Source organism: Ascaphus truei, chromosome 1 (assembly GCF_040206685.1).
Source record: "Ascaphus truei isolate aAscTru1 chromosome 1, aAscTru1.hap1, whole genome shotgun sequence".
Classification (NCBI taxonomy): Eukaryota; Metazoa; Chordata; class Amphibia; order Anura; family Ascaphidae; genus Ascaphus; species Ascaphus truei.
Window position 1 is genome coordinate 97,778,971 of NC_134483.1, and position 25,742 is coordinate 97,804,712.

At 41.4% G+C, this 25,742-nt stretch overlaps 1 protein-coding gene across 2 annotated transcripts in view; it reads left to right on the top strand.

Annotated features, from left to right (window-relative positions):
• Positions 1 to 25,742, top strand: part of XRCC4 (X-ray repair cross complementing 4) — a 367,562-nt gene that overhangs the window by 43,759 nt on the left and 298,061 nt on the right. For both annotated transcript variants that reach the window (XM_075592518.1, XM_075592527.1), the window contains exons 2-3: positions 6,280 to 6,434; positions 8,193 to 8,383. In XM_075592518.1, the coding sequence (XP_075448633.1) occupies positions 6,296 to 6,434; positions 8,193 to 8,383 (330 nt within the window). In that variant the 5' untranslated portion in view covers positions 6,280 to 6,295. The remainder of the gene's footprint in view (positions 1 to 6,279; positions 6,435 to 8,192; positions 8,384 to 25,742) is intronic.

The following is a 25,742-nucleotide window of genomic DNA, read 5'->3' on the forward strand; positions in this document are numbered from 1 at the left end:
ATGAAAAGTGGAAATGCAGGGGACTCTTTACCTTTTGCATTTGATAATACATAGCCCCTGCCTTATGGTGCGTTGTAGCTGCCAGGGACCCACGGTTCTCAGGGGTAACCAGATGGGCTTAACTTTTATTGTATAGCCTGATTACCCCCTTACGTCACAATGAGAATGTACAATGTAAGAGCAATGGGATCAGAAGAGCAAATCCAATTAGTGCGTGTATGTTTGGTGCAGTATGTTACAGTACATCATTTGTACCATTTAAATTTATTTATTTATTAAAAGTCCGAATGAGTTGTAGTGTACCACCTCCAAAAAAATGATGAAAAGCAAAAAATAAAACGATAAATGACCCATCTAAGGGCCGTTCTATAGTTGGCGTGGCCGTGCGCGCGCGCCTGTGCGAACGCGCGTGCAGGTGCCGCACTCTTTTTGTGTGTATGCTGTGAGCGAGTGAGGTACTGTATGTGTATGTATGTATGTATGTGTGTGTGTGTTAAATAAAATAAGTTTTGAAAAAAATTAATAAAGAAATACTTTAATAAAGTGTTTATTAACATTGCACACACACACACACACACACACACACACACACACACACACACACACACACACATATACATAAATTTCAGCGGCGGTAGCGGCGCAAATTCTTTATTTTACTCATCTTTCCCCCCTGTCGGCCGGCTCCACGCTCACTGCCATGCGTGCACGGCACCATTATAGAAAGGCTGACTAACCTCAGCCAACTAAAACTGCCGTGCGCACGACGCAGCAAGCGCGCGCACTATAGAACAGCCCTATGGGTGATATTCTTTAATTGTATTAATGGGGCCATAATTGTTTGGAATATGTTTACCACTAACAATATTACAAATCTTACCTTTTATGGTTTTATTCGGTAAAGAGCAAAGTCCAAATGTGGCACAGCACCGTTAAACAAAATGCTTTGTTAAAAAAAAGTCTAAACTGTGAAGCTGCTATGAACATTCATTTCCAATGATTGCACACTATCTGTACTGTTTTCATCTTCTTATTGTAAATGTGATGTCATCTACAGTTGACCTCTAAATCTCATTAAAAGTTTTTTGTGTGGCATAATTAAGACATTCAACTTCTCCAGCTTTAAACTTGGCTTGTAAAGAAACATTATATACACTCATCCAAGACGTTTGCATGCTAGAGCATGATTTAAGAAGAGCTGTTTATATTTTAATCTCGGTGATGCTCAACATAAACATTGTTTAATTCTCTAGAAACTCTGAAGCATATTTGAATATATTTTCAGTTCATACAGGATATCTTCACACACTTCATCTCTCAGCCCCAATATATTTTTCTCAGATGCGTAATGCTGTAAAATGTGACTGGTCACCCGTTTGGGGTCATGCGTAGCCCACTTTCCTATGGGACACTATTTTCTTTATGTTTATGAGAATAACTCTTTCATTTTGCTTTCTGAAATGAACTACTCTAAAGTTTGCCCTTTTTGACCTTTAAAGTTACAAGCTACTGTACAGTACATGATTTATTTTTAGTTCCCATCAAGTGACATTTCTTTCATTTTTTAAACTCTGTAATCTATACAGTACTTATAAGTAATTTTCTTCTTGCGACAATTCCATTTTACAAATGAACAAGCCTTTGGAGTCACAGACTTCTCTGAAGTTTAGGGTTATCAGAAGTACTATGAACACTGTCAGATCTCTATTCACAGTGGATTTTTATGTGATTAGAATATAACTTCATACAATCGAATTTTGATGTGTGATTTACCCTACAGTATAATAGGATCTTTAACTTTTTTTTCTTGGATGTCATCCTGGGAGAGGTAGATAGTAAGGCTGCGCTTATAGTGACGGCGACGCGATGTTGCTCCAAAACAATTGACTCTGTCGCCAGCGCTTATAGTAAGGGCGACGGAGCGACGTTGCGACCAAAAATTTGGAGCGGGTTAAATTAGATTTTTTACAGACTGTCGCCACATGTGACTGTCTGTCTGTAAACCAATCAATGACCCTGTCGCTCGCGACATCGCTAAAAGTTAAATGATAACTTTCGCTAGTGGCGATGGGTGACCTCATCGGTCGCGTCGCCGGCACTGTAAGCGCGGCGTAAGGCACAATATTACGGTATGTCTTTCAATTACAAATACATCAAATCTCAAATGGGACCAAACTCTTTTGCTGTCTGGCAATTCATGTTAGCGATAGTTTAGCGACAAACCTATCAGTACTTTTGTTTTGCTAAATAAAACATGTACAGGCATACCCCGCATTAACGTACGCAATGGGACCGGAGCATGTATGTAAAGCGAAAATGTACTTAAAGTGAAGCACTACCTTTTTTCTACTTTACGATGCATGTACTGTACTGCAATCGTCATATACGTGCATAACTGATGTAAATAACGCATGTGTAACAGGCTCTATAGTCTCCCCGCTTGCGCACAGCTTCGGAACAGGTAGGGAGTCGGTATTGCTGTTTAGGACTTGCTGACAGGCGCATGCGTCAGCTGGCGTTTGCCTATTGGGCGACATGTACTTACTCGCAAGTGTACTTAAAGTGAGTGTCCTTAAACCGGGGTATGCCTGTAAATGTTTTGCTTTTTTTTTTGTTTTTGTCCATGAAACATTGCAATCTGGCCACACACATTTTGGATCTGACTGATATCAATTTCTGTTTCATAGATGTCATGTAAAGGTTTGTGTAGCTCTCTTGTGAAGTTTTGCAAGCTATTTGTTTGATTGGTGCTAAAAATTCACACGTGTGGAAAAAAGCAAGTGTAATATATGGAGGCGTAATTTATGCACCTAAATTATAACTTCAACAAGCTTGATCAACCTTCCCATAGACTGTAATGAGGGGCTTTGCACTGTACTCTATGAGGAATTCTTAATAAATGAATGAGAGAAATGAACAAAAAAAGAAAAGTGTAAAAGAAAATGTAAAAAAATATATTTAATGTCTGAATGGAAGTTTAAGTAAAACTGCTTAAGACTGGACTTCCAGGAGGATGTGTCTTATGATGGCTGCTGATACATGCCGATTTCTATTCTGTCCTAATCCAACTGGGCCCATTAAAACTTTGCTCATGGTGTAGAAAAAGTCTGCAGATTTAACAGACGGGGTGAATTGTGCTTTTATTCCCGGGATAAAACCCGACAATGTGGCTCCAGACTGAGGGCCTTGAATCGAAACGATCTCTAGTTGCATTGGAATCAATACTCACTATTTGAGTGTGCACTTTTGGTCTTCTGCCTTCTGAGAAATCAGTGGTGCTGTGGGTCAGCCCAGGGATGCACTTCAGAGCCTGGAGAGGATTACAATCACTTTACTTCTGGGTGTCAAGGTCCCATGGCAGAAGTATGTGTTCAGCAAAGCTTCATGATGGACGCCCCCTGAGTGACTTTATGCCTGCAACGAACACTGATAGTATTCTTCTGGAAGTTGTCGTTTTGAGTTGGGGAATGATACGTGATATGTGCACCCACTGCAGGAGATAGAACCTGCAGTTATTTATTGTTTGGAGGCCTTTTTTTTATTTTTGTAAGTGCTGCTTGGACTTACTCTTTAAAACATAAATGCGTTTGGAGACTGTGAAGTTCCTAAACGCTCCAGGTCTCTCACCAGTGGACATCACGAAATAGTCAAGGATTCAGCTACCTCAACCGGAGTGTGGTACAGTTTTCAACAAAAGATGATCAAACGATAGATAACCAACAACCCAGCGACTTTCCTATAATGTACTAAAGTCTGGAGAGTTTGCCTGAGTCTGCGTGTATAACGGTGCTCATCTCAGATCAGGAAGGAAACCCGCAGGGATAAGGTCAGAGTATATATTCACAGATCAGAGTCCAGATTAGAGTTATCATAGTTGGAATGCAAGCAGAGAATCAAAGCAGGCAGCAGAGGTGCAGAGTCGGGGTCACAGGCTGAGGTCAAGGCAGGCAGCAAGGTCGGGGTCACAAGCAGGAGTTGGCAACGGGAAATTTACAAGCAAGAGGACCGGAGATACAAGGTAACACGGCGGGAACTGCAGACAAACAGAAACCATTGCTCGGTAACTTCCTATAGGAAGTTAAGTAGGAGACTGATAGGAACCAAGATGGCAGCATAAGGGCAAGTTCCAGCAAAACCCTGGGCCTTACAGGACACGATCAGCTGCAAAGTTAGATGCAATCCAAGATTGTCAGGATTTTTCCATGATGTATTGCAAGACTTCCCTTTAAGACTTAACTCCCATTGACTGCAACTCTCTTTCACAATATCTGTATTGCTTTGTCTCTAATCTATCACTTAGAGCTTATTTTTTCTTGAGGTTTTTACCATGCTAGAATTCTATAATTATAGCAGGTTTCGTTCTCATCTGTTAATTTGTTTCTGATTTATCTAAATAATATCCTTTACCATCTCTTGATTGGCTAGGATGTTAAGTAACAAAAATTATTTCAGTTACCTAAATATTACTTAACTCTTATTAAGCGACTGTATATACACTTTTCGATTTTTGTCCACAGTTGCCTTTGTGAGCAAAATTATGGTTCATTGGTTTTCTCTCTAGTATGCTTCCCTTGAAGGGGTTGACATCTGGGTTTTAGTATTCACAATAGCTATACTATTTTTGTTCTAATGTTCATATTTGTGATAATTAAAAATAGGTTTTTATTTTATCTTGGACCACCTGGAACGAGGAGAATCTCTCAGTTGCAAGAGTGTCGATGTTAGACACTTCTTTAATAGCATAACATCAAAAAGTTTTTTCTCTTTGGTTGAGAGGCTGTGGGGAGCATGGAACTAATGCCTACAGTTGCTGTATTGTACGAGCATATTACATTTCTGGGAACAAATTAGAGAGCAAATGATGGGTATTACATCTACCGATATGCCATTTATTTCTTGGTCCTTCATCCTGGGTCATACGCTAAACTAATTACTCTTTAAAGATTAAAGCAGCAGTCCAAGCTGCCAGGTTTTTTCTGGTCTTGGCTGATTGGAGGTTGGCAACCTCCTACCTAATTGAAGCTCACCCTTTCCCACTTTTAAATGGTTAAAAGCTCACTCCATAGCATCTCCCACTCTCAGGGGAACTTGCTTGCTTGCAGTACGGTTGTGACAAATCTAATACAGAGTGCTTTTCCTGGTAATGTACAGGTTAATAAAAGCTTCAATCAGACTTAGAACTTTGCAACTAATTTTGACAGATTTATTATAAATCATTCTTCCTGGCAATGCACAGGTTATTAAGAATTTATTTTAGTGTAGGGACCCTTGAGATGTGGTCTGCCGTAAAGTGGCTCAGGGGCTTACAACAATTTGGCCAAAATGTTAAACTAAAAGACCATTTTATTTAATAGATATCTATACATGTATATTTAGGCACGGTACCGCTGGATGTGCATTGAGCTCTGTCTGTGTTTCATGTTCTGTATCTGGTTTTAAAACATCAATACAATCCACACAATGATAAGTAATTAGCCAAGTTGCCGATTAATCTGTTCTCCTGTGATCGATCTGCGAATATTCACTCGCGGGTTCACTAAATGGCTGTCAGTGCAGCAGAAGAGGACCAAAGATGCAAAATTGTGTGAGGAAGATCATGTGACCAGCAAGTCACTAGATACAATTGTTGCACTGCTAGAGAGAAGGCAGGGCTCAAAAAATGGTGGCCCAAACCTGTTTCAGAAGAGGAAGGGGATGTGACTTTGTAAATGGTTGCTATAGAAACAAAAATGCTTGTTGCATTATATTACATTATAATACATTAAAAATGTCATTCAGAGTTTTTTTTTTATCCTACAAGTATTTTCTCATCGTACAGAATTGATTTATTAAAAAAAAACGTAGGATATTGCTTGGTCTGCAGCCCTGAGCAGGTTACCCACATGCTGTGTAACATAAGATAGTGTACCCATTGGCACTATCTCAGTTTAATAAACCCCCCTAGGTTTCTTGAACAGTCCATAAAAGCTTTTACATTTCTTTTTCCTCTGATAACCCTGTTAATTTTGGAATGGTTTCCTGCGAATTTGTCTTCAGAACGGGCCAATTTTTAATAAATAAATAAGCCATGGCAGTTTCAAATTTCGTAAAGTAAATATGGCTCCTAAGAGATCTCATAAGTGGAGCTGTAACAAAATGGTTGTTACAGCTTTTTTCCTTCATTGTGAGATTACTTAAGTCTTTTGGCTAAAGGACAATATTAGTAATATTTAAATGATATTTTTGTGATTTTAAAATGTTGTTAAATGTGATTATTTTTTTTCTGTGTTTCTGAAACAGATACAACAACGAGAACATGGAGAGAAAAGTGAGCAAAATCACCGTACTTTCAGACCCAGGAACAACCTATTTTTTGCAAGTAGTTTGGGAGAAAGATTTAGGTAACGGATTCACTGCAACACTTTGTGATGGTCACGCAGCTTGGATCGGTGAAGGTAAATCTCAGAGAAACCAATATTTAACAAGTTCAATAATACATTTTGTCTAATTTTTGTAATATTTTCGTTTCTTCCCTGCATATATGAAAATATTTGGGCAAAATCTTGATTAAAAACAGTGCTTGCATATTGAGTATGTTGGCAGATCAGATATATTTAACCTTTTCAGTGCCGGAGATCCGGCGGGCACCAGAGTGCCACGGAACCACCGGCATTTCCGGTAATTTGATTTGCTTTAGCAGCGATCACATGACTGCCCCCAGCTGGTGAAGGCAGAAGTAGAGAGGGTGCCACTTCTGTTTCGACTGGGCCGACCGCTCCATGACGCACCAGGTACGTCATTAGGGCACAGATGAAATATTCTTTAAATACATGCTTATTTACCAAATGCTGAGCTGATTCGCCTACCGTTTTGCTAAATTTCCCATTCAAAAGAAGCTGATAATTAAAACAGCATTGCTTGTTTGTTGCCATAAAAATATGTGCATTTCTGCATACTACAAGGATACTTGAAATTTAGGGAGCAATTCAATATGCCTCAAAAGCCTTTTGCCGTTAAATTGACATGGAATATCATTTTCAACATGTCTTTTAGCATTGTCATTTTGGGCCATAGTAACTAAATCATCGTAGTAAACATGGCTCTTTGTACCTCCTTTGTCCTGCTTGTCTCTGTATATTGGGGAGTGATTGTAAGAAATAATAGGATTTAGGAGAGGTATTTCTTGAAGCATCTTATCATAATAACATATGTCAATTTCTGTGCCTCACTGTCATTTCCCATTATTTGTGATACGGAGATGCAAACCGACCTGCAGAACAGTCTGACGCGTGTCATGGTATACTCATCAAGATCTTGATGCCTGATACAAGCCAGCACAATCAATGCCTTTTGTTTCTTTCCTTCTTTTAGAAGGAACTTGATTGTAGTAATCATATGAAAAACATTTCCAGAGCACCTTAAAAAAAAAAAAAAGATTTTGGTATGAAAGATACAGTAAAGGCTGTTATATTGTGTGTGCGGCCGTGCGCGCACGAGTGCCTGTGCGAAGGCGCGTGCACTTGCCGCACACGTTTTGTGTGTATACTGTGCGCGAGTGAGGTACTGTGTGTGTGTGTGTGTGTATAATTTATTATTTATTTAAAAAAAACACATTGGTAAAAATAAAATATTTATTAACATTGTGCAGTCACACACATACATACACACACACACATACATACACATGCATACATATACACACACACACACACACACACACACACACACACACACACACATATATACATACATTTCAGCGCCGGTAGCGGCGCAAAATCATTCTATTCCCCGTCTTCCCCGCTGTCGGACGGATGCACGCTCACTGCCAAGCGCGTGTGGCCCTTGTATAGAAGGGCTGACAAACCTCAGCTAATTATAAGTGCCGCGCGCACGGCATAGCGCACGCGGCCACTATATAACAGCCCTAAGAGATGTAGCCAGGACACACATAAGGAATGAAAGGGAACAAAGAATTAGGAATATATGTAGAAATTATGAATTGATACCTAATGCTACACATCTGAGACTCCCACCTCTGAAAGAATTGTTTGTGATAAACCAATATTACTATCTTTAAATGGCAGTTCTCATCCCGCAGCCTGGCACAGGCCCCCGTTAAATATAAGGAGCATCAAACATTGCCAGTTGAAATAATGTGTTTTGCGAGACGGGCAGTAGTCATCTTTGCTTTTTCTGTCTGTTTTCAAAAATAGTATCTGAAGAAGATGTCTCCAAGGAGGCAAATGATATGGAAATGGAGAGGCCAAAATATGTCGAGGAATTAAAGAAGGCACTGATTATGACTGCACTACCAGCTAACAAATATAACTTTGACCTTTTAAAAGATGAAGAAAATTCTGAATGTTACAGTTTTACATATGAGAAAAAATTGAAAGAGGTTTTGGTAAGTGACACTTAATCATTATCACACAATTCCTTAATCGGCCTCTAGGATTTTAAGAATATTACCTATTGCAGGGTCGTTCAAGCAGTCTGGTACATTAGACTTGTCCTAAATTAAACGCATTCACATATAAAAAGTTTTTTTTTTTTTTTTAAGTGAAACTTCTTTGCTGGCGCTTCCAACAGGGTCTTAATGGGAAAAAAGCATTGCCTTGTAATGAAAAACCGTAACAAAAGTGACGTCACGCTGCTCATGGGCGCACGTCCATCACGCATGCATAGAATAGGAGCTTGCAGGCCCCATCACGCATGCGCAGTACCGCCCTTATCCACCAAGTACATTGGCGCTCCCCGTTCCATGACAGAGAAATCTAACCTTAAGAGTGACTGTAAAACAATAGTCCCGGTTTCCTGTGAAACTATGAGAAGGCATTTTCCCCATGCTGGAGAACATCTCCATTCAAAGCTACCCACCAAATGAATAAAAGTGACCCATATGGACACTGCCTTCTCACTTCCCCTGCTAAAGTATGTCCTACTAATCCATCATGGTCAGGAAAACTTCCAACTCTTGGTTACATATAGGGAAAATAGGGGCACTCACAAAAACAGGAAGTCCGCGATGGGTGCGCAGGACACCTCACGCAAGTGAGCATACAGCTAGGGGCAAAATGATAGGGACTGGCACTCCAGTGGACTTCATAATCAATTTAACGGAATTTATTTCAAGAAGATTCTCTTGAAATAAACTCCTTTAAATTGATTATGAATGCCACTGGAGTGGCGGCCCCTATCATTTTGCCTCTAGCTCTGTTACAGCCACTTCTGAGGTGGAATTACATATTTTGATTAGGAACAACATCTTCTAAAGATGAGAAGGAAGAAGGGACAAATAGTAGACCAATTCACCTAAAATCAGTGGATGAGGCTGGAATCAAACGCTTTGCATGTTTATTAAAGACTTTACCACTATGGCATATTTTCTGTTGGTCAATAAAAGTGAAGTTTTAAAACAAATATTTCGGTCACATCCCCACTTTGGACATTTGTAATATGATAGCTACTGTAACTAAATTGCTTCTACCCAAACTCAGCTGTTTTGTAATATATGTTTTTCCTCAATGTATATTGTTTTGACTGTCATGGCCTTGCTTGTGTTTCTGATCACATACATTCCTGTAATGCTTTTTAGTAGGTATTGCAATCAAACTAAGTTACATATTAGTACATTTCAGGTATGCATCCAGTTTGATTTATTTAAGTGCTCTTTACACAGGCAGTCCTACCTACCCAAGGAAAAACAAAATGGTTTAAAAATAGTCACCAGTAGTCATAAAAAAGAAGCAATTCCTTAAAAAAAAAAAATTATATTATAATCTTACCTGAATCGCGGGGTCTCTCTGAGCTCATCGGTTGTTCCCTGACATCTGGGGATTCCTGGTTCCGGAGGTATTTGTATATTTATTTTTACAATTTTGACACACAAACTACAAACATCTCAGTGAACTACAAACTTTCTTGCTGGGGACATCAATAGAAATTCACTATGTCATGACTTATCCATGCCTCGAGGTGAACCCCTCTCCCATTCCCAATAAACACACCATACAACATTTTGGGAGAAATTAACGGCCTCGGCTTTTATTTATGTCATATTTATCCCCAACCAGGGCGCCAGCCAGGTTGCCCCGCCTACATCTACCAAAGCTCAAATGTGATACCCTTAGCTCGTGCTCTTATAGCTATTCAGTACCTTAGTCTGAAAGCACAGATCCCTCATTGGAAGGTCACTACCACCCAATCAAACATACTGTGGAATGGCACCATCTTCCACAAATTTCACCTGGAAGGTCATCACTATTCTGGCTGCTGCAGCAGTCCAGAATGGTACTGCCTTCCCCAACTAAAATACTTCTGAGACCTCCATCCAGGAGCCAATACTGACTGAGTCACCCTCCCAGAGTAACATCACTCCCACCACCAGCAAGGTCATTTAAAAAGCCTAAAACTGGCCTTGTGAGCTGCCACTAGTCTCACTGCCTTCTGTAGCATGCCTTGCCACGCTAGAATCAGGATATCATTCCTGATATTCTCCAGGTCCTCAAGCCTTACTGTAATTCCCCCTGAATCCAGCACAAATGCTGCCATAGCCTTATTTATTCCCCCCCCGGATCTTTCTAACGCTGCATCGTTTCTTGGCCCCATGCCAGCGCAACCTAGGAAATACTTTAGACCAAATTATCACTACTTGATTAAATCTGGTCACGATCTGCTCTATGTCCTGCCATGTGCTCCTCATTAAATCCAGCGATGGGACTGTTGCCAAAACATTTCCCCCACCCATACAGCACCATTTTCCCTACGCAATAACTTGAGCAGCAGTTGGACCCAACATATTCCCTTACTGCCCACCCAAAACATCTTGGCCAAGTCAGCCCTTATCCCAAGCTCTCTTTCCTGCCCAGTGCACATAAGAATCCCGCACCGTCAGACTTCAAGAGGGGCTTGACCTGGACAAAAACAAATAAAATAATTCAGTGTTTAATTTTTGTTAACAGTTTGTACAGGGTCTAACATAACTCTTAAAACGCCCCAATGACCATCTGCCCAACTTTTAAAAAAACTGCCTCACCTAGGCATAGTCTAGCAGCTTCAGATTCCACTCCAATTCCCCCACCAAAGCCCTCAGCTTCCTGGGCGTGAAACGGTATTCCATTTTCACTGTTTCAATGTCAGTCCCTAGAAATCAAAAGTAGTCAAGGAATCCGCACACATGCTGTCTTGTGTGTCATAATGTTAGAACCCCTTGTTGCTGGGCACATTGGAGTCACTTCCCACAGTCTCCTAAATAGAGATCTCCCAAAGGTAATCTCTGAACAACTATATAAAATATGCACACAGCACAGTGATCAGTATAAAATACATTTAATAGGACCAAATAGACCTTTTGACAATTAAAAAAAATGAAAAATAAAAAATACCCATACACAGGTACAAATAATTAATACTAATTAATTACACAAATGTAAAGACATAAGATCTCAAAGATCACACAAATTACTAAGTAGACAGTGAAGTAGTCTTGCTCTCCCCTATGACCTCATTGCCAAAAGAACTCCCTCAAGGCTCTGAACATATCCTCTTCCGCTCCTTTACCCAGGCACTTGCTCAACTACCCCTACCCCCTGGCCCCCCCTGCTGGTCAAATTGCACCCTCCCACCCCGCGCCTCCTGAAGACCATCCTGCACTTAATGCACTTACCATGCCCCCTCTGAACCCAGTATTTGGGCGGGTAAGCTACCACTTCCTCCCCTGCACTCTGCCTCCCCCCACTCACCTACTCCTCCCCTGATCCCCCACTACTCATATCCATCTCTACCTGCCCCCACCTTTGTACAAACCCTGAAGCAAACCCTGTCCTCCTCTAGTCACCCCCCCCCTTGTATCCCCTCTGTCCTGGCATAACTTACCAGCCCCTCGCTGATCTGACACCAGCCATATCCTGTTCTACGCCACCCGGTCACCTCATGCTGTACTCACATTCCTCCTTTCCTGCCCTGATGGGCTCAGCAGAGACCGGGATCACTGTAGTCCTAGCCGTTCTTGCTGCAGTTCTTTCTCTGCCACTCCCTGCTGTCTGCCACTCCCTGCTGCCTTGGGCGGCCGCATTCTCCAGCCTGCTCCTAGCGATATCCTGCTTTGGTGCAGTGTTCCGCCTACAGACACTCCCCCCCCCCACTCTCGTGTAGAATCCTGTCCTTGCCTCGCTCGTCGGTCCAGGTCCTGACACCTCCAGGCCTCCACCGCTGGAGCTCGCCCCGCTACTAAAGATGTGTAAAAAAAATCTAAAAATGTTTTCCTACCCTATTCATCCATAATCCGCTCCGTGACGCAATATCCGCCGGCAGATTTGATCCAGTTCTATTCATGCAGATTTTTCCGCGAAAATCCGTGGCTGTATACAATCCGCTTGGATTTTACCCTAGAAATCTGCCATTTTGTCCAATCTGCGCAGATTTTATCCTCGAAATTCACCACTGTGTCCAATCCGCTCGGATTTTATCCTCACAATCCGCCATTATGTCCAATCCACATGGATTTTACCCTGGAATTCGCCCTTGCTCTAAATCTGCGTGGATTCTACCTGTAATCCGCCTCTGTGTCCATCTGCGAAAGTTTCTCCTGGCAAATCCGCCACCTTTAGCTAAATCCACGTGAATTTTGCCCCAAATTCCGTGACCCAGACCAAATCTGCCCTTCCCTATCAAAATCTATGCAAAATCCATACAATGCGCCCCAAATCTGCGCACACTGACAAAAACCATGCCAAATCCAAACCTCATACCACAAAATCCACAATCCTCACCACATTCCATGCACACTGTTCAATGCCCCCCATAATCCGCACTTTGTACTGCATCCATGCAAGACCACGGATTCCGTGCTAGCTTCCCAACCCGGTGCCATCTGCCAGAGGATCGTCCAAAACAACAATCCACCAATGGATTCTGGAATCCGCAGCCGACCCACCATGCCACCTATGCCTAAATGCGCCTCCCGTCCCCAAAAAAACCTAGCAACATCTGTGGGCCTGAAAAAACCCACAAGATAATATCCCCCTTTTTCTACTTTCCGCCCACCTCTGCTGCGGCCTCTCTGCTCCGTTGGAAGATCTCTCTGGCTGAAATCCCAGTCACACCAACGAGCACGTGAGCCAGCAGCCACTCTGGATCGCGATGCCGCACCTCCTCTTGCAGCTCCGTCATCTACACGTCTTCACCTCCGACCGCCATCATCTCTGCTGGGCCCTCCGACCGTGTCTTCTTCCTCTTCATCGTGCAGCCATCTCTCCGGATCAGGATACCAGGAATCAAAAAAATGTGACTTTGCTTCAGTTGATCCTAGAAGAAAGAGGAAGCTAGGATTCCTCTCCCTCACCTTAGGTACCCCTTCCTTAGCACCTGCCCCTGGCCTAACATCACAGCACCTTATTGGGAGGGGCCCCTCGACCTTATGTCGTGTCGCCCCTTCCTTACAAGTCCAGGGCTCTCTTTAGGCTTCTCTATTGGCCGCAGGAGTGGGCCCTGACCACAGCAGCCATATTGTTTCTCCAGTTTGTCCTGTGGACATTTGTGCCACCAAGGAGCTCTAGTAGACCCTCGGATTCAGGTAAGATAAAAATGTACCCATGATTACTGCTTTAATGATGCATGCCCTCTGTATCCTTGTCCTAGATTTAAGTACCTTGTGGACAAGATATTAAGTAAGCCCCGTTAAGTAAGTTTACTGTTGCACAGAGGGTTGATGTTAGGAGGATGTGTGCACAATGTTCAGAATAAGTTTAAGAATCCTTGAATTAATCAAAAAGTTACACCATTAAACAGCTTGATATATGTTGCAAAAACAAAGGCAGACTACATTAACATGTTGCTAAACTTGACTAAACTGCTTGTGGCACTGGTTAATATGCCATGTGCAGCTCTTTGCTCACATGAATTACAATATAAATAATCGGCAGGAAATGGGTGTACTGTATTTTCTTATTGTTTAGATTTGTTTATTTCCTGAATCAGAAAACAAAGAAATACAGCAGGGAGTTCTGCTTGTAGTTTAACATATGTTTTCCATGTAGATGTGCTTACTTAAGCTTGCAGTTCAGATGCGCACGCACACACACACACACACACACACACACACACACATACACACACACACACACACACACACACACACACACACACACACACACACACACACACACACACACACACTTTTTTTTTAAATAATACTTTAGTAAGTTATATCATCTGTTGTTTTCAAAAGAAAATCTGTGCATGTAATATGAACTCTGACATTGAAAAGAGAACAGCATTTCCCCCAGTCTTTTTCCCACATGGTGATTTACTATTTTGACTCCATAGTATTATAAGAAAATAATTAACCAACATCTATCAAAAAGGCACAATCTTCTCTAGGCTGGATTTTTTAAAACAATATTTTGGTAACAGACTAGAACAGAACTGCTTATTTCTTGTAACCACCCAGTTCCCAGGATTTTAGTGCACATTTCTAGATTATAATGGAAATCAAAATGGCAACTGGCTGCATCATTGCAAGTGAACCAATCAGTGAGGTTAATGAAGCTACAGTATGATGTGTTTCTTTATCCTCACTGGTTGACTCCCATAGCCAAAACCACCTTTTTTTGCACTGGGTATTAGATATGTACAAAACTTTTGCACAAGATTTTTGCGATGTTGTCAATATTTGCAAAAGCTTGCCACGCTTTAAAACCTTGCAATTCCGCAGAGAAAAGTGCCCTCTTCCACAAATGTGCCTATCATTCTTTACCGTAATTACCATACTTGGGGCATAGACACCGAGAAATACACCATTAGTAATGTTAGTGTTCGAGTTGGAAGTTGATAGTGTGAATTATACTGACATGACATCACATAACACAAGCAATGCGTCTGAATGATTCATCTTAATTTAAGTCAAAATTCTTTGATTTTGGAGACTGATATGTCTGGATTCCATCACCATAAAAATTAAAATATCATATGAAAGGTGCAGTCTCCAGAGCTGAACCACGTTTATGTTAGGGGACCTCTTGCTTCCTGAGATACTTACAGTTCCAGTGAAGGTGCTGCTGGTACTTCATGGAGGTTTAAACCCCTGTGTGACACAGATCAATAGGAACCCACGACGGATGATGTCGTGGCTTCCTATTGAACTGTGAGACTTAGGAGATTTTGTTTGACTGTGCTGGCGGCACCTTCACCGGTATGTACGGTGTCTCTGGTACCAGGGCATCCCTCAAGCTCAAATTAAAGTAGCTCCAGAAATCCCCTGCATCTTATGTTTAAAAAAAACCACATTGAACTCTGTTAAATGGCTAAATTAACAACAACAAAAAAAGATATCAACAGCGATAAGTACCTGAGACTGCCCCTATAGCAGTAACAGTAAGCAATGAGGATTATTGAGAAATGTTTTTTAACACCTGACAACTAAATTAGTGAGACTAATACTGTATGTGTAGGTTTATGAGCGGAAAGGGAAAGGGAAACATTATGCAGGCAGCTGCCAGAGAGCAGATTCAGCATTTTTACTTAAAAGGCTAGTTTAGGAAATGATTACAGAAAGTTACAGGTATTCAGTATTTGAGTTGTTGATACACATACAGTACATTCTGCTTCCATGTTACCCACCCCTACCGCCAAAAGCGAAGCTCTGCCACATTTATATCACCTGGGATCAATGTAGAAAGTTATTATCCATAAAACGCACACACAAAAAGCAATGTGCTCAAATTAATTGGTTTTATATTTTTCCCTTGTATTTAAACGTCTTGTGTTTTTTCACTTAGCTCTGAAGTCCCAAGTTACATTATCCCCATGGTCTTTCGAGATATTTTCCATCATATACTTCCTGTCTTCTTCACTCATGCTTTGGGCTAGATCCAGAAAGCTCTATTAAATCAGGGCTTAGAACGTGATGTTACCTAAACTAGTAATGCTTGTTATTTTCCTCGAGGTTAACGTGTATTCTCAAAGCTAATCCATATGCATAAACAAAAATGGTTTTACATGTCATTAGCATAAGCTTAACATAATTTCCTTAGAGGAAAATTGCGTTAGGTTCCAATAACTTGACCTTAAATATGTCTTAGCCTTACATCCATCAGAACCAGGGGTGCGCAAACTTTTTCTGGAGAGGAAAGTGTAACGGGTTCTCACCACAAACAGAGCAGGACCGCGAGGCTGATGTGGGGATCTTAGTGACCACCAACCTACAACCGCGTAACCGTGTCTGAATTGCAGAGTTGTAGTCGCGTAGCCGGGTCAGTATAGGAGAGGTTAGCATGATCGTGATACTCGCAGTGGTCTGGGGTTGGAGAAGTCGTTTGGTCGTAGTGCGTAGCCGGGGTCCAGGAATACAGAAGGTTGGAGTCCAAATACAAGCCGAAGTCAAGGGTCAGAGAAGGCAGAGGTCCAGGTGCAATCAGGGGTCAGGTTCAACAAGAGACAGCAGGCAGGATGCACAAGGCAAGAAAACAGCAGGTTGCTTGAGGCAAGCACGAGTCACAAAACTATGGTTATGCTTAGCCAACTTGGAGGAGGGCTGGCTGAGCATATAAAGGAGTGACAGCCAATAGCAGGGCTGCCCAAGGCTGTGAGGGATGAATAATCAGACGTATTCTGTCCACTGGTAAGTACGGGTGGAGTGTACCGCAGGTGTGAGGTAATTGTAGGTAAGTGTTAACCCCTTACGTGCCCCTTGTGATGGGACGCCGGCGCATAGGTGCACAGGGGAGATTCTCCGTGGTGTCGCGGGATGTGTGGTAAGGGCGGTGCCTAAGCCCGATCCTGGAAGGAGTAGCGCAGTGCTTGCACATTGCCTGTATGTGGGGCGTGTCGCCCGAGATGTCAAGCGATGTGTCACGGGGCGGAGACTAAGCCCGATCTGTTCTGTGTTCTCATGACTGGCCGCAGGGCGCCTGTGCGCAAGCTCAGTGTGAGGCGCGTCACCCGTCTCGTCACGGGATGCATCACGGGGGCGGGACCGAAGGCCAATCCTTACAGAGAGAGAGAGTAATGGCAAGTTTAGATATGGCTTAACTAATGTAACAGGCAGCAGGTCACGTGGTCGGGTCACAGGCAGTGGTCGGTGGCAGGCGGCAGGTAGCGTGATCATGGTGACAGGCAGAGATCGGAAGCAGGCGGCAGATACAGGACTGGAACTCAGGAACAGGACTGGGACTAGGGAACAGGACTGGGACTTGCTAGCAAGATGTAGAGATATATGGGTGTGTAGCACTCCAAAAAATTGCAAATAAATGCGATACTTGCACAATGCCGGAGCTCCTGGTTCAGGAATGGCTATCTGCAGCAATCCAGGTATACAGCAACAAGAAAGATGACACTTGACAAAGGCCTAAGTGAGGCCGAAACGTTGTGTATCTTGAATAAATTCTTTCCTAAAGAAACCCGTGGAGCCCTGGATCATCTTTCTCGTTACTTGCTAGCAGGAAACAGACTGGGGCAAGCTAGTTCAATAGCAAGGGCCTTTAATATAAAATCAGGACTACAAGGAACAGGTCAAATCAGATCAGGTCAGGTCATGGCAGAAACAGGAGTCAGGATCACAAAACAAAAGCCAAGAGATACAGGAAACTATAAAGACAGACAGAGGAAGAGGACAGGAGCACCAAGAGGAGACAGACAGAGCAGGCAGAAACAGCAGCACACTCGGTGGACAGACAAAGGAACTGGAAAGAGGGAGATTTAGGAAACTATGTCAGGGCTATTCCTGACAATGATGTAACATTGTTATTGACCTTTCAAGATATGCAGTAGGGGTTATCGTGGCGTTAAGTTATGTAAACGTCCCGGTAAGTCACATAATGGAGATTTGTGGATCTGGGCCTTTGTGACGGTTAATTTACACAAAGTGTTGCAGCTCGACTGGTGATTGGGAAATCGTCACAAGGAAAGTTGCCAGATGATAATGTGGCTTTGGCTCCCGAAAAACTGCACGTTATTCTGGCGGTGAATGCTGTATTTTGTGCTAGAATGCAGAGTTGTTATATACAACAGAGTCACCACTTTTACGTTTTTATGATCGGGGACACCGAAGTGTAGTAGGAAAATTATATTTAAAACACACACCGTTTCTCTCCCCCCTTTCTCTCTCCTCCCCCCATCTCTTTATCTCCCCTCTCCATCTATTAATTTCTTCCCTCCTCCGCCCATCCATCATTCTTTCTCCCTCAATTTCTTCCCCCCCTCCTCCCTCCATTCATTTCTTTCCCCCTACATTTATCAGCCCCACTTCTCCCTCCATCTCTCAGCCGCCCTTCATCTCTGACATACATGTATATAGTGTAGAATAGCATTTATGGGGAACAGAGTACTCTTCCCCCCTCTATGAAAACATTGAGACAGTTAGAAAATCCATACGTTTCTTTCCTTTCTTTTTTTTAGAGTGGATTCTGTTTTTCCTTTAAGAGAAAAGAGTATATCCGTAGAGGGGGTATAGAGATCTTCCAAAAATTGGGCACACTTGGATATGTGAAGATATAAACAACAATTTAATTAATTATAGACAAGGAACGTACAACGCTAAAAACACTTAAAAACCTGAACATAAATCGGTGACAGCTGGACAAGACAACTAGCAATAATAGTGTCAGTATACCATCACATAAAGAACGTACAGCTGTAATAGAAAAGTCATATGAGGAAACCAATAGAATCCTCACTTTAAAAAGTATTTAAAGAAAATAAGCGCATTATTAAGATCTGGGAAATGTGCAGTAGTCAGGAAGCAGTCTGCTCAGCACTCCATGTGCAGCAGGAAGACCCAGAGGGTGACATTCACTCTGCCAACCTTCTGCTCATGCCCACTGTATGTGCCCATTACACGAGGGGGGGGGAAATAACAGTACCTGGTTACATAGTGAATCAGGAAATATATAAGCATCATCATATTAAAGTGCATAAAGGAGAAACATGATTTCACTCAAGAATCAGATAGATGGACTGAATGGTCCTACAGGGTAATGTAAAGCAGAGTATTTACTCTGTAACACCCTACTATTCGCCGTATAGTCCTCCAAAAGAAAGATACAGTATGTGTCCACAGTCCCAGTTCAGTTTGTTGGAGGAATGGCGCCCATAGGTTGGAGCCTTATGCTGCACATAATGTCTGCTCTCAACTGCGACCTGATGTACGTTTCTTGCTTCTTCATAGGCATGGTTACAATACTACGTTCACTGTCATTTTATACCATGAATACATAGTGCCGTAATTTTTTTAAATCGATTGAGTGGAGAGAGGTGGACATATAAAAAAGAGGACATATCAATTTAAAGAATGCATGATCTATCCAAAAAGGCACAGAGTACGTATGCATGTTGTTGCAGGGTACATGCAACTACACACGTGGGTTTCTTGACAAGGCTGTTTTATTTTGCCTTGAAAAATATACAGCACACAAAACAAAAATAGCTCTTTTTCAGCAACAAACGAAAATGGCTTTTCCTTCAGCAAACCAAACAAAACAGTTTTTCTTTAGCAGACAGTTTATATATATATATGCAGCTTCCCTTTTTCTATGCAGGGGACAGACAGTTCACAGGGACAGGTCAAAGGTCTAAAGTTCATACATTTACTACAAACACGTACTCCATAGAAGTAATATTTGCATATAAATCCTATATAGGATTAATGCACAGGTATCAATAGGAGTATCACACCTTCTCATATTACATATATTTAATCAAACTAGTTAAATCCATGGGTTATTCATTATAAAGTTACCAAGAGTGGAGTAAAATATTATATTCATCATATAAATGCAGAATATAGATGTTCCTCATTAAGCCCTTTTGGGTCAATACAGTCCAGGGTGAAAATCCAAACTTGTTTTTGTAATAATAATTGTTCAAGATTACCACCTCGGCTGCCCATTAATATCTTCTGGATGCCAAACACACAATCCCAGCAAGCTCAGAACCCAAAAACCCTCTATACTGTATCATATACATATATATTTATGTCAAAAGGAGTGCTACTGAGTGTGGCCAAATGTATACAACAAAAGACAGAAAAGCCCAATGCTACATCCAATGTGACAAAATACATATACATAAATAGTATATAGTTAAATACTTCAATAATAATATTCTCATGAGTATGGGTCATTTAGTTAAACCCTTTGGCCACAGCGTTATAAGCCTGCAAGCCAACGTCAAGGCATGACCAAAATTTGCAGGTCCTAACACTAACCTGCTGAATCTTCTCTTAAACCTCTGTAGAGGGAGAATGACTACAGTGAGTCCATCCATACAGCATAATGAAATAACCTTCCTTGCTGTAAAAAGTGGGGAGGGGTGAAGTTAAACCCTGGGAGAAGGGGCCACCAACCTCCAATCAACTGATACCAGTTGAAAATGAAATTAACAAACGCACAACCCCTCAGCAGGTTGGTGTTAGGACCTGCAAAGTTTGGTCATGCCTTGACGTTGCCTTGTAGGCTTTGGCCAAAGGGTTTAACCAAATGACCCTTGTTTATGAGAATATTATTTTTGAAGTATTTAACTAGATACTAATGATATATTTTGACAAATTGGATGTAGCATTGGGCTTTTCTGTGTTTTGTTGCATACATTTGGCAACGCCCACTAGAACACCTTTTGACCACATTATATAATGTGGTGGGTTTTGGGGTTAGAGCTTGCTGGGGTTGGGCGTTTGTATTTAAAGCAGCAATACTAAATTCCCCCCTCCCTCCCATTCCGCCCCCCCTTTTTTATATGTAAAGCATGTGACAATTTATAATTCTACATTCTTACCTAAGCTAGCAATTGTTTCGCGTTCCTTTTATAAATCTGTAAAAATCCCGATTGTGTGCCTAACATAATGGCCACCTTTCAGTTTCAATCAATCTTTGTCAGTGTACTGTAACTCAGCAGCTCAATGTATCCTTATATTACTAAGGTCACATTATCTATTGTTAATAGTTTACAGCTCAAACTGCTGGGAACATTGATAACAAATTATCCCTAACAGGAAAGTGTTGCAAATATCTTGCACTGCTGGGCAGGTGGGCTAAACCCTATAGAAATCAAATGGTGCTTTATAACTCGTTAAAAATGGCATTACGAGGTTAATTAAAACACACAAAAAAACAGTCACTATTATCTAATAATACAAAACGGGTTATTTAAAAAAAAAAAACCCACACATAAGATTCCAAATGGGTTGCTGCTTTAATAGGGCTGTTTATGGGTTGTGAAGAAACATTTCTGATATCCAGCAAAATCCTGTATGTGTTTCATTTAATCCTTCAAAAAGTCAATTGCTTTTCAATTGCTCTTTTTGTAGCAACAGATTGATTATCTTCAATGCAGAATGTTATCACTGTATATATACTGTACTTTTTCTGGTATAACATTATATCATTGCAGAGCCTGTGACTTAAGCTGCAGCTGGTTATTTAAATGGGCAGTTCAAACTATTTGGGGAAACATTTTTTTTAAATTAATAAAATATTAATTAAATATTAATCAAGCTAACTAACCAGTATTTTTTGTTTACAAGATTGAGGGGTCCTCCAGACCTGAACCCCCTGGTTCCTGAGATAATTGCTGGTGAAGTTACTGACATTACTTCCTGGTTTATAAAGGGGGTTTAAATGGCCATCCAATATGAAGTCAAAACCAATGATGTTGCAGCTTCCTATTGGGCCGAGAGTTGTCAGCCATTTTGTTTCCCTTGAGGCAGATTTAAACCTGGTAACTTTACCGGTAAGTTTCTCCAGAACTGAAGGGTCCTTGGAGCTGAAAAAAGCAACGTTTGGCTCAGCGGAGGCCCGATTCCCAACCTGTAAAAATAAGTGGGGGTTAAAAAATAAAACAGTAGGAGGAACTGCTCGTATTATAAACATATAACAAAATATAATGCCGCTCTCCACCTATGAGAGATATTGTAGAGGATAGGGTGCATACAGGATATAAAGATACATATACAGAGGGGGATGGGGTACAAAGAGAGTAACCCAGCATGAACCTATTTGCACTCGCTTATCTCAAATAAATGGTTAGGAATAATTTAATCCTTGGGTGGAGCCCATACACCATTTAATAATACATATAAAACATTTGTGCACATGTCCGCTTTTGGTTTGGGGGCTCTGGGTATACAGTCAGAGTTTCTAAAACTCCCTTTGGTCGTTTTTACTATTAGAGGCCGCCGATTTAAGGATCACACACTCCTACGCCATACATTGGCATTTGCATATACACATGTATATATATATACATGTATACAGTATATATGTATATACTTGGGTATATGCATAGGTATATATGTATTGGGGTTCCTCCATCCACAGTGTTGGTTCCTTACATCATAGCCCTAATTCATTGTATCACTTGTGCATGTTGCACACAATCATACAGCTGAATCCATGGCATACCATTTCTGTTAACATTGTAACATGGGTGTACTTACACCTATGAGGTCCATTTGTTATGATACATTAACTGGACCACATTTAAGGAATATCCCTTTAATAGGGCATCAAGAGCATCACATTTGCCAAACTAATAATGGGCAGGTCTCTATATGCCCGCGTCATGCTTCCCCGCCGATAATGATTGGCTATTAAGAAAGACGTACCCCCAGCCAACCTAGATAAAACACTGGGGAAATGACGCTTAAGCAGTGCCTGCATTACCTTGAGAAAGCGCCAGGTGGCGCGAAACGTACGTTGGTTTCGTTTTTAGATGTCGCAACTATGACGTCATCAGGTGGCGCGGGGTCGGAGTGGTAACTGAGAGACGGAAAAAACAGGTTGTATGCCTTCTCCCCAGCAGGATCGCAAGTTGGCGATCAAGCCTAGTATAGGCTATTACTGAGACTGGGGTATATACTGCATATCCTGGGTGACGCAGCTAGCTAATGACGCAGCTAGCTGCCTATATCCGCTGGAGTCGGTCTGTTTTCCCGGTCCCATATTACATTAGGGGACAAAACTGTATACAATTTGTACTCTATATGTATGCTGCAGCAGATGGTATATTAACCAGGTGGGATACGTTGTTAAGCTGTTACTGTGTGCGATCGAGCCTATTGTGAGCCCTCATTAAGACAGGGTTGTTTACCATATGCATTGGCTGACGCAGCAGGCTGCTTATACCCGTTGGAATCGATCGTTTGTGTCAGCCGCAGAGTGCACTAAGTGATACATTCATACACACGTGTTACAGTGCACTGGTTGAGCAACAGGCTGCCTACTGTATATCTACTATAAATGGTTGGTTCTTTCTAAATACACGTGGTACAGTATATATGCCTTAGCAGATGATATACCAATCATTTGCAATATAGTATCACATAAGAAATATTTATTGTGTATTGGGAGGCCTGTATAATATCAGCGTTGTGAAGCAGGTCAAGTGTTTTTCTGTGCAGTGTATGGATGAGGGGTAACAAATGTTGCATACCTTCTCCATTGCTTCCATATGAGCAATAAGCTGTCATACACAGCCCACTAAGGGAATAGATAAAGCATTGTATCTATCAGACCTATCCATTGGTGCTAGAGAAATACCTGTGTGATACTACTATATATATACACAGGAGGCACCTTATACGCTACCCTCTGTCCCCACCTACCCCCTGATCATTTTTAACCATTAGTCGTTAAGTGTCTTTGCATAGATGTTAAATAAAATGTTTGATATGTATTATTAAATGGTGTATGGGCTCCACCCAAGGATTAAATTATTCCTAACCATTATTTGAGATAAGCGAGTGCAAACAGGTTCTTGCTGGGTTACTCTCTTTGTACCCCATCCCCCTCTGTATACGTATTATAAACATGAAAGTAAAAATAAATGACTAACCCTTCAGTAGATTTTATATTCTGTCCGGTGTTCAATTTACTTTCCATTCCATCAGGAACACGAAAAGCAGCACTGAGGCTCCCACTGATGATCTCACAGCCAGTGTGACTTTAGTGCAGCATAAAAGTTATGTGGGTGTATAACCTGAGTTAGGCTACGTTAGGCTATGGCCCCAGTCACTGTGTGCATGTATGCGTCGGAGTGCGTGGCGGCGCGTGCACCAGTTTAAGTTGCGATCTGTGGTCCTAAGATCTGTGGTCCTAAGATTTTTTGCGAGGGCACAGCCATAACATCACACGGCTGGTTTGCCCTCTTTGGCTGAACCGCCACTGTGACTTAGCCAGTGCCAAAAGCCAAATTTCTTCTCTTTTGGCAAAGGTGGTCGTGCATCACGCTTTCTGCAGGCGTGCGCAGGCAGTGACTGGGGCCGGCCCCATAGAGGGCCATATCTTGTTCACGCCGCGCAAGCCGTAGCTCAAGCAGTAGTGACGAGGCCTTTTTGTGAGATCACCGCTGGGCGTCTCTGTTCTGCCCTCAATGTTTCTGATGGAACGGAAAGCGAATTGCCTACCAGGAAGAATATGTAGGGTACTAAAGTTTTTATAAGTAATTTTTTATTTTCTGTTTATAACCCTTAACAGCAATAAATATTTATCCATATACTGTAACATCTTTGCTATCATGTTTACAGATTGTTTTAGAACAGGGGTGGCCAACTCCAGTGCTCAAGCGTCACCAACAGGTCAGATTTTAAGGATATCCCTGCTTCAGCACAGATGTCTCAATCAAAATGACTGAGCCACTGATTGAGTTACCTGTGCTGAAGAAGGGATATCCCTAATACCTGACCTGTTGGTGGCTCTTGAGGACTGGAGTTGGCCCTCCCCGTTTTAGAAAGTAGGCTATGCTTGTCAGATTTGCATTATGCTCAAAAACTTAACTCTGAAAATAACAATATCACAGAAAATAGCATATAAACTTCTCTTTAGAAAGGTTAGTAGGTGGTTTATGATTAACAAGGGAATTGGAAACGCTTGGGGTATGTCACCAGGATGAAACCTGGAAAGGAAATTAATAATTGTATGTAGAAAAATAAGGATTTTATTATTAGAGAGAGCTGTACCTTCAAATATGCAATTCAATTGTACATGACAAGTGCCATATAACTATAGTTTTCACTAGGTAATGTAATCTGCACATTAGGCCTTCCTTTGAGCAATACACTTTATTTTCTTTACCATTTTTGCAGAAATTATTTTGCAAGAGAATGCAACAATGTAACAATGTTCCTCCCATCTACTAGTATATATTGGGGTTGCGATCATGTATACCATACCTTTATAGAGATATTTGTTGAAACCTAAAATGTAAGCTAAAAACCAAAGTCAAAATCACAATAACGAATCCCACGAGATATACAGTAAATGCTGTTTTTGAGCTGGAGTTAGACAAAGAATCGTACCATATTTAGGCATCAATGCTGCAGTAATTCCAAAGGAAAATGTTTAGAAGAATCTCAAATATATGTTCTAATAATATTTCTGTGCAATAAATTTTTGGAGAATTTGACAGAGATATATATAAAATAAACAAATGGGTATCGGAGTGCCTTCCCCAAAGAGCTTACAATCTTAAAGCATGTGGTATTGAATGACGGCGCATGGTTTAAATCAGGTAGTGAATAGGCTGTTAATTACTCCATGGCTTGTCTCAGGTGTCAATTAGACATGTCTGACTCCTGACCTTAGAACTGGTTGGCTTTGGGAGAAACACATCAGGAAAATTGCAATTGATAACTTTAGCCTGAAGATGTCTTTTCCATGGGAACTCTTGTGACTCACATTGAGGCTTTTTTTAACACACTACTAGAGGCAGGATGAAGCTATTTAGTAATTATTCAGTCACAAAAATTGTTACAATTAAAGTAAAAGTCAAAATGT